Here is a 17625-nt window from a genome sequence, read left to right as displayed (position 1 = left end):
CAGAAATTGAGCAATACCTTGAAGAGCTCTCAGGCTACAATGTACCAAATAATATTTGGAACATTTCAAATGTTGCTTGCATGAGATTCTACTGACTAATCTATTCCTTATGTGTAAAACATAAGCCTAGGGATATGCATTTTCCTAGAGTTCCATGCCACAAAAAAGCATCAATAAATAAGTTTCCTCCCACAGCCTAAAGTATGACCAGCTGGATTCACATTCCAAAACTTTCATTTCTGGTTAATAAACAATCCATAGGTGAAGCATATTTACTATTATCTTAGGATAAGACACACAAAAGTCAATCTGACGTATTTCATCAGTATACTTCTGGTATTTAGGCATATGGTGTAGTGTACATAGCGGATTATTCACACAACTAAGCCAAGTTTTTGTAGCTTTAAATAGTCCTTCATTAATTTTAAAGGTATTGGGGCACCTGGATGGTTCAGTCAGTTAAGCATCGGACTTCGGCTCAGGTCATGATCTCACAGTTTGTGAGTTCGAGCCCCGCGTTGGGCTCTGTGCTGACAGCTCAGAGCCTGGAGCCTGCTTCATTCGGATTCTGTGTCTTCCTCTCTCTCTGCCCCTCCCCCACTCATGCTCTGTCTCTCTGTCTCTCTCAAATATAAACATTAAAAGTTTTTTTAAATTTTACAGATACTAACATTGCTATTCATCAATTGCATGTATATAGTTGATATAATTCTTATTGTGTATGAATGTTTAATGTTTACTCAGCATAGATGCAAATGTCCTGAAACAAGTCCAATTTCAAAGGACCAGGCTCCACATCCACAACAGCTGAGGCATTCTCTGCCCCTGACCTTCAGGCTCCAATGGCTTCAGGCTGAGTCCAACTGTGTCTTCAACCCGCAAACTCTAAGGGTCTGGCTTTTGACGGAACACTAGTGTGTTACAAAGCCCAACTCTTCCATTTGGCTGGTCTTGTGATCCTGGGCAAGTTTCTTAACTTGTTTCTAAGGCTTTGTGTCTCCATCTCTAAAATGGAACTAATGATATCTACTGGAAGATTAAATGATATAATTCATGTAAAATGCTTACCACACTATTTGGCACACAGTAGGGTTCAGTAAATACTGGTTATTATTACTGTTATTACTCTTGTTATTATTTACTGGGGAGGCTAAAAGAAAATTAGAATAACACAAAACCAATGAACATCACGGTAAATAGCACAGCAATGAAACTTAAAACCCACTGCCAAGGGATGATTTATCCATCTATCTTGGCAGAAGGAAAACAGATGGAAGTTCAATGTTAAGCAATTAAAAGGACTCAGAGGTTAGAAGACATAACCTAGTTTAACCTTTGAACTAAACACCCTCGTTTATAAAATAAGGTAACATTTAAAATGGTGGTTTCCAAACTTCAGAGTAAATCAAAATGCACTTGCAGCATTAAAATATGGTATGCCTCTTCCTGGACTGAGGCATGGAAGTTCTGGACCTAGGAATAAATAAGGCACCGTACCTCACCCCGAAGAACGCAGATCAGTCACCTGTGGAGGGCCACGCAGGATGTGTGGAGGTGACCTCAGAGGCCCAGCTTGACTTGCCAGGCAGTGAGCTGGCTAAGACCGGGAGCCTGGCCTTTCCCCAGCAGGAGTGGCTTCACCCAAACCCAGCCGTCACCAGGACTGTGGCCCTTCCTGGCCACAACTTCAAACAAGGCCCCAAGGTCTCCAGGTGCTGCGCACCTGCTGTTTCCCAGCTTGGTCTCGTCAGTGCCTGACTTCACAGTATGTGTGCATTATAGAAAGGCCGAGTGGCCTGGGGACAGGGCCCACCCTATGGAATAGAAACATCCTACATGTCTGGCAGCTTCATGCTCATGCCCAACTTGTAGGATAATGAGGAATGGAAGGCCCTGTACCTTCTTGCTGGCCCTTCCCACCTATGGGTCTCTAGTAAAAGTGTTCCTTAACCCATACTTGGGATTCACCTTCACCCCCCTCACCACACCAGAGAGACGAAAACAGAAAGGGCTGTAGAGGCCTTGCTGGAAGCGTGTAAGATGCGGGAAGGCTCCAAGCAAGAGAAGGAGCTGTTTTTTTAAGTCACTGGAAGAAGAAGTTTAGCAGTTGGACCTTCCCTTTGGAAGGTGCCAGCTTTTGCTTACACCTCCCATTCCCAAAATTCTGGACGGAGAGGGAAGACAGGCCTGCCATCAATCACCTTGACCCTTCTCCAGAAAAATTATTATCACACTAGGACATAGGGCCCTCAGAGAAGAAAACACCTGCCCTATGAGAAACACATACTTCACATTAACAATCCCTTCTGCCATGAGAGGCATTTTAGGCCACACAGATAAGATGTGATTCTCAAGGACTCATGGTCTAATACCGTAAAATGTCCGCCTTCTTGCAGATGTGGTTTTAAGTGACTAACTGAATTGGCCAAAAGTAACCTTGGAACAATTGTCTGAATAGACTACAGTATCGGTTTAAATAAGTGTTCTCTTTGCTACCTGTTGTACTATCATCCCCATGAAGGTCCATCTCCCAGGACCCCCCAGACAATGTAATTAAATAACTGTTGCTAGGCTCTATCAAGAAGAGCAGTTTTTGCTACAAAGCTAAACAAATTGTCATATTATATAGGTGGATGTCCTTTTAAGGACCGCCAGGCTAAGTTTTATGATGAAATTTCCGTTCACGTAAGCTACCAATAAAGATTGCAACGGTCTCCCCAAACGTATCCTAGATTCTACGAGTATGGTTGCTTTGCTGATGCTAGCGTTCCTCCCAGCCCCCCTCCCCTATCCATACACCTAGAGGCTCATAAAGAACACACTGACTCTTGGCTACTAGAAGTTTTCTCTGGCAGAGGCGAACACATTTGTCCATATGCGTCCATATGCTCAACGGAGGAACACTGGTGACGTGGAACAGTTACAAGTTGTGAAAGATGTTTCGAATCTCAAGAACTGGGAGAGAGAAGACCTTTAAGAGGTCACTCCCACTCTCCAAGAACCTTCCCAGGGACCCTCCAGAGGCCTGGCTTCAGTCAGGAAACCTTAGAATATAGATGGGACAGATACATAAAAGAACCAAAAATGTCCAGATAAGCCCCCAAATTCTCACAGTTTTCAAACTCCTCCCTGAGTAAACATTCTTCCAGAACTGCTGACAAATAGCCAAACCAACTTCCTCTCCTTCTCTGTGTTCCCCTTTTGGAAATGACATTATCTAGCAGCAAAACACCCAAAATGGAGCGAACAGGAAGACAATTGAAGAGATTCTCTCTGGTTAATTAACCATGTAAACAATCAAACCATTCTGTCCCATAATAAACAAAATGGCTCAACAAACCCTGGTGCATCGGAAAGGTGGTTTGTAAGGAATTCCGGGCCCTAACCGCTACACCTTCCCTTGAAAGGTGTAATTATAAATTATAATGAGGCCCTGAGTAATCAGACTCTGCCCTCCTTGGCTTCACGCCCTCATTAGTGCATAGTCAGCAAGTGGCAAGCAAGTAGACAAATGTGTTGGCTCCAGGCCCAGCTTCTTAGATTTCATGGATGCTTCTCAATGGGTTTAACTGGAGCTGCTCTCTTTTGTAGTCAACACAGGCGAAAGAGAAAAATCACATTTTGATATCACAGTTTCTTATCGATACTTGAGTACAAAAGTTTTGCTGCATTTGTACATATGCCACCCATTTTGAAGAATAAAAGACTAAGTTCATGCTACATTATCTGAGAATAAAACCAACTTTTATTTGGATTTATTCCTATTAGTTATCTTTATGGTAAGATGCAGTATGAAATCAATGCCCGTCACTATTGTAAAGTCAACACAACATGCACTGAAATATAAACTTAAACCATATTACCAGTGTGAGAACACCTGCCTTCTTGATAACCAAAGGTAGCTCCCATTTCCAATTTACGGAGAACGGAGGGGGAAAATTGACAAAATATACTGAACATGTGACACGAAAGATATTTTTTAGTTGAGCTATGTAAGTACAAAATGCTTTGCAACTTTTCCAAAAGGCTGCCTCTTAATTATCCCGAAAACAGCTTTGCTTAAACAAAGAGATGACTTTTATACAGCTTTGGCTCTCTCTGGATGGAGGTGTTCCTTGGAAAGTCATCAAAATCCAAGTGATACAGAAATCATTCTTTGCAATTTGAACCTAAACTTGCCATTTCAATCGTATCTTGAGAGTTCTATTTTACTTCTATCACTGAGGGAATCCTGAACACCAGAGGCATATCTTCCAAATCAGAGGGTGGTGAGGGGTAGGGGATGAAGGAGGAAGTATCTGGATACGGAACATGTAACCACCATTATGGGGAGGTTTTCAGGAGGAATTATGTAGAAAGGAGCAGAGTCCAAGATGTATATCAATGTCTCCTAACCTTTCCTATGCTGTGTCTTTCTTGTGGCTTTTCTGTAGACACTTTCTTCTTCTCTGTATAAGCTCCCTGCTCTGAACTTTATTTCTTCTAAAATTATGGCTTAATCACATTGTACTCTACTCAAAAAATTTTCACTGATTTTTCATCGTGCCCAAATTACTTTTTGCAGAAGACATTGTGCTTATCTCCCCAACACTCAATGAACCTTTCTCCAAAGTACAACAGCTGTGATCTCCCCTCTCCCCTCAAGGGGGCCCAAGGCAGGCAGGGTAAAAGCATCCTCCTTGCCACAGTATCACAGATGGGTAAGCCCAAGACCCACCAGTGAAGAGCTTTGCTCTGTTGTAATATCTTGTGAGTCTGTGAGTTAAGATGGTACCAAACCATCCAAAGCTCAAGACATTTGCTGGTAGTTGATGGCAGCCAAATCCAGTCTTCGTTTGTTCAGGAAATACGGAATATTAGTAAACTGCATGCTGAGGATTTTAGGGGAAGTATATTATTGTCTGCAACTTAGTCCAAAGTGCCTAAGAACAATAAGATGAATCGATGGTTGGACAGAAAGACGGACAGAAGGACAGTTAAGTGATAAAGCAAGCATGGTAAAATGTTAATTGTGTAATCAAAGTGGTGGAGATAAGGTGTAAAATTCTTTAAACTTTCCTGTATGTTTGAAACTTTTCATGATAAATAGTTGGCAGGAAAAAGTTCTAGTTGAGTCTTGTTCTTTATGTTTGGATATTCTTAAAATACTTTTGTGATATCTTTTAGCTCTTAGAAGTATGGCAGCAGGACAAGTGTCCTTTATTGTGGCAGCAAGGTCTGTGCATCCTCCCCCACGATAGCTTCGGTTCTACCCACTGTTACATTTGACTGTCAGATTCTACAACCCAGTCATTAACAAAATCAGTTCTGGGGCACCTGGGTGGCTCAGTCGGTTAAGCGTCCGATTCGGCTCAGGTCATGATCTCACAGTTTGTAAGTTCGAGTCCCACATCAGGCTCTGTGCTGTCAGCTTAGAGCCTGGAGCCCACTTCGGATTCTGTGTCTCTCTCTCTGCCCCTTCCCTGCTTGTTCTTTGTTTCTCTCTCTCAAAAATAAACATTAAAAATTTTTTTTAAAAATCAACTCTAATAAATGTGAAGGAAAATGAATCATGCTTATGCATTAGATCATACTGCCTTAAAACCTCATCCCCTCAACTGCTTTTTGTAGTCAGTTCTCAAGAAAAAAAAATAGTACAATAAGTAGGAGCTTTGGTAAAGTCTTGCTTTATCTACCTTATTGTAGTTTAGCTAAATGTAATATAAGGCGCTCTCTACACCTCAATGTAAAACAGTCCTATATCATCACAGGACTAACCCCTTGCTTTTTTCAGTGACTATATTCTGTGAAAGTCACTTTCATTTATGGAAAAGTTAGAGAATAAAAAGGTAAGTAGAACTTTAAAAACAACTCGGTGAAAAGAAGATCCAAGTTTACTCCATTCTTCTTTTCTCCTAGGGAAGAGAAAAGGAATCGGGAAGCAAAACAGCACTTCTACAATCCAAGTAATTCTCACTTTAGTGCATTCAATGTATGTGCCTGAAAATAGTGTGCAAATCTTATAAGAGGATTGCATTTTAAATAGCAAACTAACTCAGGATACACAAAAGAAATATGTGCTAAACTCTTCTTTAACGTGAAAAAAAACAATCCTTTCTTTTTTTAAATTTAAAAAAAAAAATTTTTTTTTTTAATGTTTATTTATTTTTGAGACAGAGAGAGACAGAGCATGAACGGGGAAGGGTCAGAGAGAGGGAGACACAGAATCTGAAACAGGCTCCAGGCTCTGAGCTGTCAGCACAGAGCCCGACGCGGGGCTCGAACTCACGGACCGCGAGATCATGACCTGAGCCGAAGTCGGCCGCTTAACCGACTGAGCCACCCAGGCGCCCAAAAACAATCCTTTCTTAACATACTTGCTTTGTATATGTGAACTTTCATATATTCTCGTACGAAGAACAAGATAATATCCTTTTGCAGAGGACGTGGAGCTTATCTCCCGAACACTCAATGAACCTTTCTCCAAAGTACAACAGCTGTGATCTCCCCTCTTCCCAAGGGGACCCAAGGCAGGCAGGGTAATGGCATCTTTCTTGCCACAAGTATCACAGACAGGTAAGCCTAAGACCACCTTAAGAACGGCACATAATTCTGTATCTCTACACTGTCCTCTTCCGAATCCCCCTTGCTTTTTCTGTCAAGACACCACTCACAGAATAGCCTTTCAAAATTTCACAGCTTGTTAGAAATGGCCAAGCTTCACACATAATAAAATGCAGTGACTAACCCAACCCTAATGAAAACAGGATAGCATGAAACGAGACTTTCCCTCGTAAGGAGAGAGTGCTCATCAGAATGCTCATTTGTTTCTCACTCTTCAAGGCAAGATGAGAGTAGCTGCTGTGCTGGGCCTGGTCCTCTGAATCCTGCCTGATCTCCCCACAAAGCTCCAGGCTCAGTTCTCTGTGGCAGTAATGGTTTTACCATCTCACAGAGCTGGATGATCCAATCGGGCCAACATGGAGGTGGGTGCTGGGCCACAGCTTCCTCAGTGAAAGGGATCTCTGGGGGCTCACGGGTGGCTCAGTCGGTTGAGCGTCCAACTTCGGCTCAGGTCACGATCTCACAGTTCGTGGGTTCGAGCCCCGAATCAGGCTCTGTGCTGACAGCTCGGAGCCTGGAGCCTGCTTTGGATTCTGTGTCTCCCTCACTCTCTGCCGCTCCCCCACTAGCGCTGTCTCTCCCTCAAAAATAAAATTGAAAAAAAATTTTTTTTTAATTTGTTAAAAAAAAAAAGTAATCTCCGGGTAAATATCAGAATCAGAAGTGGGTAGATACAAGTATCCCCAGGAGACTGTGTCGTCAGCATTAAAACGAGTAAGCGAACCACCACCACCGCCAGTAACAGAGAGCCACAGGTCACAGCTGAGGGGTAAGAGTGGAGAGATTTGAGACTTTCTCTGATGACACTAGCTGCTGACTCCCTCCTCTTCTTACCTCCTCTGCAGCTGCCATGGGCTCCCCTGAGCTGGAGAGCCCTGGCATGTGTCCCCACTTGCCACACCCTAGCAACAGCTGTTAATCTGAAAACCACAGATACAAAAGAACATCTTGTCCCACACTGCTGGGTGTGTTTTCTCTTGTTTCATCTCATCTCTCCCATCCACCTTTAAAATTATTCCAAAAGCCACCAAAAAAAAAAAAAAAAAAAAAAAAGTGATTCTTTGTGCAGACCTGAGTAGGTAGGTCAGTGTTCTCTCTGAACTCTTCCAAGATGGAACCATCGCAGCCAGCCCTGAAAAAATAGCTCCCATGGCCCCTGCTGGCATTGCCACCAGGAACAGCTGTGTGCAAGCACGCCGTCTGGCCTACTAAATCCTCTGCCCCCAATCTGTCTCCACTATCGTCCCTCAAGTATATAATGATCCACAAAAAGAGTCACTGACATAAGCTTCCAAGTTTGGTCAAGGCTGATAAATACTGGCACAAGGATCTCGGATCTAGACTCCACCTCTCTGTAGTAGACAATGAGGGGGATAGAAAAGTGCGATGACCCACTGTGTATAAAGAGGGCTGATCGCCGTTTTTCTCAGTCTTTTCCTAATCACTAAACTCCCAGAAACCAACCATTTAAGAGCCACTACCTACTAAAGGGAAGTGAATTCCTGATACAAATGAATACTGGAAATAAGAGGAGAGAAGGCTCTTCCTTCCCCTTCCATTCACTTCTTTGGAGATGTATTTAACTTACTTTCAAGTTTATTGATTCCAAAAGACGGAAGCCATAACTGAAATATCAGCACTGGCTTTTGAGGAACACAAATATATTATTCAAACACAGCTAACAGCAGTCATTTCAGAAAAAGGTTTACATATGAATAAGTGCATAAAGATATAAAATAATTCCATAATCGTTTATTGAGCACTTACTAAATGCCTTCTATTTGCATGATGTTTTTTGCAAGTGACAAAGTCCCTTCACGCGCTCTCTCCAGGTTACGAAACGAATCATTACCAAGGGTTTGCTATGTACCAGGGTTCTGCTCCCTGCCCTCACATCCCGTTTGTGAAGCGGAAAAGAGGTTCACAGGAACAGGGTCTGTATGTTGGAGGAGCCTCCGATGCAAAGGCAATTTAACACCCTACACTAGGCTTCTCTGCATTGATTCCAAATACAGTGACTCTGTTTCCTATAACCCCCTCCCCTTTTTTTTATGCAAACAGGCAATAATTTCCTGACTCCAGGATATCTCTGCTGTTTTGAAGAATACAAGAAAACAAGTGTTCTCCTTCTTTTTGGATCTCTAGACTTCAGTAGTAGCATCTGGGGGGTAGTTTCCGGCTATTCCCTTCATCTACAGTGTCTGATAGAGCTAAGCTTCCATAGTAATGGCTTCCAGTAAGGTTACCCCCTAAGAAAATCTCCAGGCCAACCTTAAAATTCTTTGTGTTCAAAATGCAATGAAATGGACTCTTTGTCCTTTTTCTATTCGGCATGCTCTAAATTCCTCACCTCTTGTTTATTATAGCTTGATTTTTGTTCGATGAGCTGATTTTTACTTCATACCTGCACACTGCATTAACGTTTGCAAAGCAAATTCAGGAAGCAGTTCAACACTTATTGAACGTGTTTTTTTTGAAAAAGGCAATAAATAGCAAGGCCGTAAGAGTCTGGAAAGGCAGTCTGTTATAGCAAAAAGGCAAATACATCAAACAGTCTGAAAGAACTACAATTTCCTACAATTTGGCTAAAATTCATTGCCTAGTAAATTGCTTGTAGGGAACCAGCATGTAGTGATTGGATGAGATCGCTGTAATTAGCATATTTAGTCTAGGTAGAGGAGCATAACTGGAATGCTTGAAACGTTTTCTCTCTTAATTAAGCATTCCTCATCACCTTCTTAACTCTCCTCCCCGCCCCACCTGCATCCTCACAGCTGGCAAAGTAGTGAACTGCAATTCATCTTCCCGTTAAAATGATTACAGATTCAGAATGGAGTTCTAATTAAGTTTTCAAAACCACATGGCAAGGAAGACCCGGTTCAATAGTAGAGGAAGTGACCACTCTGTCTTGTGAAAACATAAACACTTCTAGAAATACACTGAATTTTTCCCAACAGAATGGAAAAGAAATCATTTGTCTGCTTATGTGTTTGCAAAAAGCAGTCATGCTAGAATGTGACAAGTCTTATACACATGATTCCGTTTTACATTTGTCTCATCATTACATTTTGCAACCCTCTAAATTATTAGTTGAGGACATCATTAAATTGTAGTCTAGCATCCTGCCTAAGAACAGGTACTTTTAGTTCTCCCACTTTATGGCTGGATAACCTATAGCCAGTTGGTTTAAATGTTTGGTTTCTTAGTTTTCAAATTTGTAAAATGTGGGTGATGCATATCTTCTACATAGAGTTGCTATAAAGATTAAAGGCACATATATATACATATATATATATATATATGTATATATATGGCATATAAATGTCTACAGATATATAGATATCTCTCCATCTCCTTGGTAGGTAATAAATGCCATATAAATGAGTATTATTGTTATTATTACCACGCCTACCATTACCACAAAGAGGACAGTAATATTATTGGGGATTCTTTATTTAAACGCTCTATCACAAACTACTTTCTTGTTAAGTATCTCTGTGATTATCCTAGAGAAGAAACATGAGGTGTATTTTGGATGTCTTAATTAGTGTCACAGTTATGACTGCACGGACAAATTTCAAGACAAAAGACATAAATAGAACACAAAAAAATAACAAATGATTTGAAAATTCATAATATGAAACCCTACTCATGAATGATTTATATATGGTTAATTATCTTCAAGTTAGGAATGTTCTAAGATTTTCTTGACTATGGCACCTTTTCTGTTTTGTATCAAGAAAAATACTATAAAAATATATATGTAAAATATCAGTTCTATCTGGTGTGGTAATAATGTGTTATTGAGTTAGTGATAAATATCACTGCATTCTTTCGTCAATCAGAAAAGCACAAGTTTATGTAAATACATCTAATATTTTGCCTTTTATCATTCTTTGATAAAAATTTTCATCCAAATCTATTTTGTAATCGTTTTATTGAGATATAAGTGACATACCACGTAGTTCATCCATTTAATGTACATAATGAGATGGTCTTAAGTATATCCCCAGAGGTATGAAATCATAACCACCATCAAGTGTAGAACATTTTCCTCCTCCCCAAAAGAAACTCTAGAACCATCAGCACTCATCTTCCGTTCTCCCTCCCCACTGCTGCTGGCAACCACCTTCTACCTCCATAGATTTGCCTCTTGTGGACATTTCATGTAAAAGGAGTCATACAATATGTGGCCTTTTGTGTCTGCCTTCACTCAGCATATTTTGAAAGTTTATCCATGCTGTAACATGTATCAGTACTTTATTCCTTCTTATGCCAAATAACATTCCATTGCACAGATACACCATACACTGTTAATCCATCCGTCAGTGGATGGGCACTTGCGTTGTTGTTTTCAGCAACTGTGAATAATGCTGCTGTGAACGGTTGTGTATAAATTTTTATGTGGACATATGTTTTCATTTCTTTTGAATATATGCCTAGGAGTAAAATTGCTGGGTCATATATTAACTCCATGTTTTATCTTTGAGGAAAGGCCAGACTGTTTTCCAAAGTGGCTGTATCGTTTTACTTGTCCACCAGCAGTGTTTCAAGGTTCCAATTTCTCCACGTGTTTGCCAACACTTGTTACTATTTCACTACAGCCATCCTGTTGGCATGAAGTGGTATCTGAATGCATTTTTAAGATGCAAAACCGTAAAAATACATTGAACACGGAAGTAAATCTTTTCTGAAAAGGGAAAGAATGAAGACAACAGGGAAAGGACACCGCAGTCAGGCTGGAAAAGGAAGTTTTAATTCATTTCAGGTCCTTATGCAACCAACTGCCTTTCAAAGTGTCAGGATTGAGGAGTCAGCCCTCAATTTCACATCTGGAGCTTACAATAATCATAACAATGATAACTAATCTTGGTTTATGGTTTATTTTACAAAGTTCCCTCCCATATTGTAGCCCATTTGATCCACCAACACAAATCTTATGTGGAAGGGTATTATTGTTCCCATTCTGCAGGTAAGAGCACAGAGGCCCAGAGCGGCTGACTTGGCCAAGGGAATAGAAGTTTAAATATATACATATATGTGTCTAATAAACATTAAATATTATAATATTTCATAAATATTAAATAAGTAAGATGTATAGAGCTGGGCCTGGAACCCGAGTTTTTTATCTCAAATCCCAATCCTTGGTGTCCTCTTTCCTTACTGCCTTATTGTTGATGACCAAAAAAGCAGTGGAAAAGCAAGAGAAGGCAAAAGGGAGTTGCGTGTCTGTGAAGCAGTTAGAGGCAGGAAGCCGGCACATGGTAAAGTCCCCACAATCAGTGGAAAAGCAGCTAGGGATGTATGAACATGTTGTGACAGTGACAGCAACGATGGCATTCCCACCCCTTCGTGAGAGCTCCCTCCAGTAATGAAGAAGCCAGGGCATACTTAAATCCCTAAATTCTGGGGGCACCAGGGTGACTCAGTTGGTTAAGCATCTGACTTCGGGTCAGGTCATGACCTCATGGTTCCAGAGTTCAAGCTCCGCATGGGGCTCTGCACTGATGGTGTGGAGCCTGCCTGGGATTCTCTTTTTCTCTCTGCCCCTCCCCCACTCACTCTGCGCCCCGCCCCCCCCCAGCACTATCTCTCTCTCTCTCTCAAAATAAATAAACTTTTTTTTTTAAGTTTATATATTTATTTTCAGAAAGACAGAGACGGCGTGAGTAGGGGAGGAGCAGAAAGAGAAGGAATCCCAAGCAAGCTCCACACTGTCAGCTCAGAGCCTCAGGGCTGGATGCAGGGCTCCAACCCATGAAGCCATGAGAATATGACCTGAGCCAAAACCAAGAGTCAAATGCTTCACCAACTGGGCCACCCAGGTGCGCCCAAAAGAAATAAACTTAAAAAAAAAAAATCCCTAAATTCTGAATATATCATCTGTAATTACAGTAGAACAGTCATATGCACCGGTCATTCTAATACTTATGGAGTAATTACTACGTGCTAGACACAGTACTAACATGGTTGAGACTTTTAAAAAGCAGTGATTACGCTTTTCCAAAGTAAAATTAAATAGTGAACATTTTCTAAGCCTTTCACATGTGGCATCTCATTTAATCCTCACAAAATTCTTGTAAGAGATGTGGAAACAGGCCCAGAGAGTGAACTGACCCCAAAGTCACAAAATTATTAGATGGTGGAGGCAGAATAAGAATCAAGGCAGTCTGATTCTATACCCTGTGTCCTTAACCACCACCCAACCCTTCCTGCCAGATCTTGCTTGGCTCAAAGTCTTACGTGGTGACGCACAGAGACCAACAATACAGATTAATTCCAGCAGCCATTTGTTGAATGCTCATTAACACAAGAAGCTCAGGGGCAAATTCTCCCAACAACCCATTAAGTGCTTCTCTTCATTTCCATTTAATAGATGAGGAAACAGAGGCTCAAGGGAAGTGAACTGGGGCACCTGGGTGGCTCAGTCGGTTGGGCGTCCGACTTTGGCTCAGGTCATGATCGCGCGGTCTGTGAGTTCAAGGCCCGTGTCAGGCTCTGCGCTGACAGCTCAGAGCCTGGAGCCTGCTTCAGATTCTGTCTCCATCTCTCTCTCTGCCCCTCTCACTGTCTCTTTCTCTCTCTCTCTTAAAAATAAAATAAAAACAAAAAATAAAAATTAAAAAAAAAAGAGGAGTGAATTAACTTGTCCAAGGTCGCAGAGCTAACATAGTCAACGCTGACATGGTGCTTACTATATACCAGGCAGTGTTCTAAGCACTAACTCATCTAACCCTCACAACACTCTATAAGGTAGGCTCCATTATCGCCCACCATTCTTAGTTAAGTAACTGGTTTAAGATCTCCCACTAGTAAATGGCAAACTCAAGATTCACTCTAAATGTCAGCCTCAAAAACAACTTCAGCGTAGTTATTGGCTACAAGGTGGCTGAGCAGAAATTCAAACCCAGGCCCACCTCCTGAGTGAGAGTGAAAGACGGTCTTTTTTTTTTTTTTTTTTAATGTTTATTCATTTTGAGAGAAAGACTGAGAGTGCGAGTGGGGGAGGGGTAGAGACAGAGGGAGATACAGGATCTGAAGTAGGCGGACTCTGCTGAACTCAAGAACCTCAAGATCATGAACTAAGCAGAACTCCCACACTTAACCCACTGATCCAGGCGCCGGGAGACAGTGCCTTCTATCTTCTTTCCAACAGGCTAAGCACGGCTCTCAAACCTGTTGCAGTGCAGAGGGGTGTTAGGAAGAGGGGAGTAACAACTGCTCTGGAGACCCCAGGGAAGGGGCATTTAAGCTGCATCCTGAAGGAGACAGTGCTTCCTGGACAAAGAGAGGCACCCTGCAATTTATTATTTAAAAAGAAATGAAATTGAGGGCTTTTAAAAAGGTGATATAATAATGAGGAGCAAATTATTCAAAAGCAAGTGTTTCAGATTGAATCTGAAAAGCTTTAATTTTTTCAATTAGAAAATGCTCTTGATGAAGGAAAAACAAGCTTTTATTCCCTTGAATTTTGACTACATATTAAAAAATCATCGAGGGACAGAAATGTGCAGTTTGCCTTTTGTAACGTTAAACTCAAACTGACTTCCAAAATTTTACTTCCTCAATCTAAGGCTGCAAACAGGGTGGTTACTAAAAACCTTCAGGGATCTTTGCAAGATTCTCTCTCCTTCAGGTCCTGAAACACAGCTTTTTCAAACCAAAATGAGTCTAGAGATTCAGGCCAAGCATTAGAAGGAAGAGGTGAGCGCCTCATTCCAGCTGGGCCAGGGGCAGGCACGCAAGTTGTGGCCACAACGTTTCAGAGCCAGGTTTTTTTCCCCTGGCAAACTGATTTATGACCACACCACGGGCAACTGCGGAACCGATCAGACCGTGTAAGTACATTACTCAAACATGAATCCAAGGACCTGGATGGGATGCGAATGTTAAGGGGGAGATCTGGGGTTCACTGCCTGTCCTCGGCGCGATGAGACCCGTCAATTCTTAATTCTTGCAGCAGCCTAGGGCCGGTGGACTCTGTTCTCCAAAATGTGCGCGCTAGGGGAGTTGGCACAGCAGCAGGGCATCGGAGCAAGGTGCCTCCACGCCCCCTTGCGGACCCGAATGACGATTGATAAGGATGTGCCAATTTAGTGATAGGTAGTTTTTCAGAAACTGGGGTTTAGCCCCCACAAGACCCCTTCAAGGGGGATCCGGTGATCGGCCTCATTTTACAGATGAAAACGCGGAGGGTCAGGGGAGTGAAGCAGGGCTTGCCAGCAAAAAGGAAAACCTCAAGTGAAGGCGATCACTGGATTGGCCCTTTCATCTTAAAGAGTCTGGGGCTGCAAACGGCTTGGGGCCGCCCACCCCTCGCTCGCTGGATAGACTAGGGGTCGGCTGGCAGCCAGCAGGCCTTGGTAGTGCCCAGGTGCCCAGGAAGAGGGAGCGCGCGGCGGGTGCCTGCGCGTCTGCCGAGCGCAGGGCTGCAGCTGCGGGGCCGGGGCGCAGAGCGCACCACCGGCTCGCATGCGTCCGCCTGGGGAGCCTCGCGCCAGTCCCGCGTCGCCGGACGCCGGGCTGCAGCAGCAGCAGCTAAGCAAGGGCGCAACGCCGACCGCCCACGCGCCCGCAGCGGTCCGGGAGCCCAGCGCGAGTCCCCAGGCACGAGGCACAAGCGTGTGAGCGCGCGACTGCTGCGGACACAGGCTGGCAGTGCCACCGCGCGCCCACCGGCACTGCCCCACGCCTTACCGTAGCTGCTCCCCAGTGACCAGGACCTCAGCCATGCGCTCCAGCTCCCTTTGCTGCGCTCCACCACTCCCACCGGTGCTGCTGTCGCTGCCACCGCTGCCACCGCTACCGCTGCTGCCCTCCTCCATGGTCGGGCCGCGCCGCTACTACCACTGTCTTCCCTAGACGCCGTGGGTTTGGGTGTTAAATCAGCCTGCCCTCACGGAGGCCTCCCCCGCCATCTTTGTCAGGGGCAGTCCCGTTGCTCAAATGCGATTGGCTAGAGAGGGAATCCCTGTGGGTAGGTTGAGGCGCTAGGCAAGTCCGCTCCAGGAACTCCAGCTTGGGGCGGCGGCTGGAGCCCCGCGTGGTCGGGGGGCGGGGCCAAGGGAGGAAAATATAAACATCTGGGCGGGGCGCCGGTTCTGCGTCGTGTGTGCTGGTGGAGGTTAGGTAGGTGACCTCATTTTTCGTTACCCACAGAGCACATGCCCTGGGACCTTGGGGAAAGGTTAGGAGGTTACCGAACAAGTGTAAAGGTATGTTTATTATACCGCCTGTGCTCCAAATTGGCAGAGTAAAAATAATAATGAAATAGCTCGACAGTGAACAATGAAGGATATACTGATACACACGTCACTGCAGGGGTTGGTGAAATTAGGCGTTCTTCTCGTCCCAATGCCCTTCACCGAAGATAGCTTATTCACCTTACGGTGTAATCACTAAAGAACGCTGGCCAGGGAATCGCAGAGCTAGGATCTAGCTCCACGCCTATAAATTCCTACCAAAATGTGCTTAATCCTCAGTTTCTTCCTTTACAAAATAAAAATAATTATGGCTACCACTTGTTGACCTCTACTGCATTAAAGATGCCTCAGAGGAAAGAGAGGAAGAAATTCTTTAATTTTTGCGACAAATCATAAAATGGGTATTGTCCTCATTTTGTATCAGGAAGCAGGCTGAGAGAGATGGGGTAACTTGTCCAAGGCAAGCAGGTAATAAATGCAAGAAGAATCAAACCCAGGACACTCTAGCTTCAGAGTTGTGTTCTTAAAAGATTGCTTCTTAAAACGAGGATATGATGGTATTGTCTACAGGGAGGATGGAAGGAACTTTGACTAATACCAAATAAATGTCCTGTTATTCAGTCTCATGCAAGGTCAGAGCCTGGTCTGGAGGAAAACAGTAATGCTAATGGTAGTGGTCATTGTACTAAAGGGATATTGTTTGTTGACGGTTTTTGCAACTTTTTACAATTTTTGCATATATATAGGTCTCTGCGCCTTTACAAGTAAATGTGATTTTTTTTTTTTTTTAGTGAATACTGTATGGAAAGACAATCTTTCAACCGAAGATTTGTAGTAAGTTTACAGAATAAAAATGAAAATGAGAGGTCTGTCGAATAACAAATTCTCTTCTTTGTACATTTTATACCAATTCTGCTGTTCAAGAATATTTGTACTCACAATCCTGCAGGTTTATTATATTTTATTGTTCTGTTTTCTTGTCGTTTGTTTTTAAAGAAGACAATTGTAGCATTTTCTGACATTCTGCAAGTTCATTACCTAACTTACACAATTCACTGAACATTTATTCTGTGCTTTACACATGGTGCTAAGCACTTTGTTTATATTATTTAATTGACTCCTGAGAGTTGGGTGTTCTTATCGTCAACTTACAAGTGGAAAAGCTTAAGCATAGAAAGGTAAAGTAATTTGCCTAAATTTCATACCTGGAAAGTCAGTTAGGCAGCCCTTGAACCCTCGGTCTGTAGATCCTCAAGGTTATGCTGAGCCATACTCCAGAAAAGAACAATTGTCCCACCACCTTGTGCATTCAACACCAAGGTATTAGGTAATTCTTTCACCAAAAGAAATTATCTAATTTTCTTAACTTTTGAAATAGACCATGACAAAAATGTAGGCCAAGCAAGACATAGTTCTAAGTGAATGTGATTCTAAGAGCTTCATTTTGCATAAACTATAAAAATAACATCAGCAGTGGTCCCAGAATTAATGAGTTTAACAGCTGGCTGTCACTCATGTTTTAATCCTATATTATAGAATATCAAGAGTTTGCATGGACTTCACACTCGAACGTGCGGTTTCTATTCTGATTCTGTCATTTATTAACTTTACAAATTTATGCTAGTTACTAGTTACTTACTTCTCTGGGCCTCAATTTCCCAACAAGAATAATAATTCTTACCTTATGGGGATGTTGTGTGCCTTATTAATAACATTATGTAAGGTTTTCATGTACCTGATGTGTGTTCAATAGCTGTTCTTTTTAATGTCTTTACTGCTTTTAATAATAAGAGGAAAAAGAAGAAGGAGGAGGAAAGAA

At 42.6% G+C, this 17625-nt stretch overlaps 1 protein-coding gene across 1 annotated transcript in view; it reads right to left on the bottom strand.

Annotated features, from left to right (window-relative positions):
* The window catches only part of DEPTOR (DEP domain containing MTOR interacting protein), a 135345-nt gene extending 119725 nt beyond the window's left edge, over positions 1-15620 (bottom strand). The window contains exon 1 of the mRNA XM_042923308.1: positions 15301-15620. Within this exon, the coding sequence (XP_042779242.1) occupies positions 15301-15428 (128 nt within the window). The 5' untranslated portion in view covers positions 15429-15620. The remainder of the gene's footprint in view (positions 1-15300) is intronic.
* Between the last annotated feature and the right edge of the window lie 2005 nt (positions 15621-17625).

This window comes from Panthera leo, chromosome F2 (assembly GCF_018350215.1).
Source record: "Panthera leo isolate Ple1 chromosome F2, P.leo_Ple1_pat1.1, whole genome shotgun sequence".
NCBI classification, from domain to species: domain Eukaryota; kingdom Metazoa; phylum Chordata; class Mammalia; order Carnivora; family Felidae; genus Panthera; species Panthera leo.
Note: the sequence above shows the minus strand (reverse complement) of the source record. Positions and strands in the feature narration are given on the sequence as shown.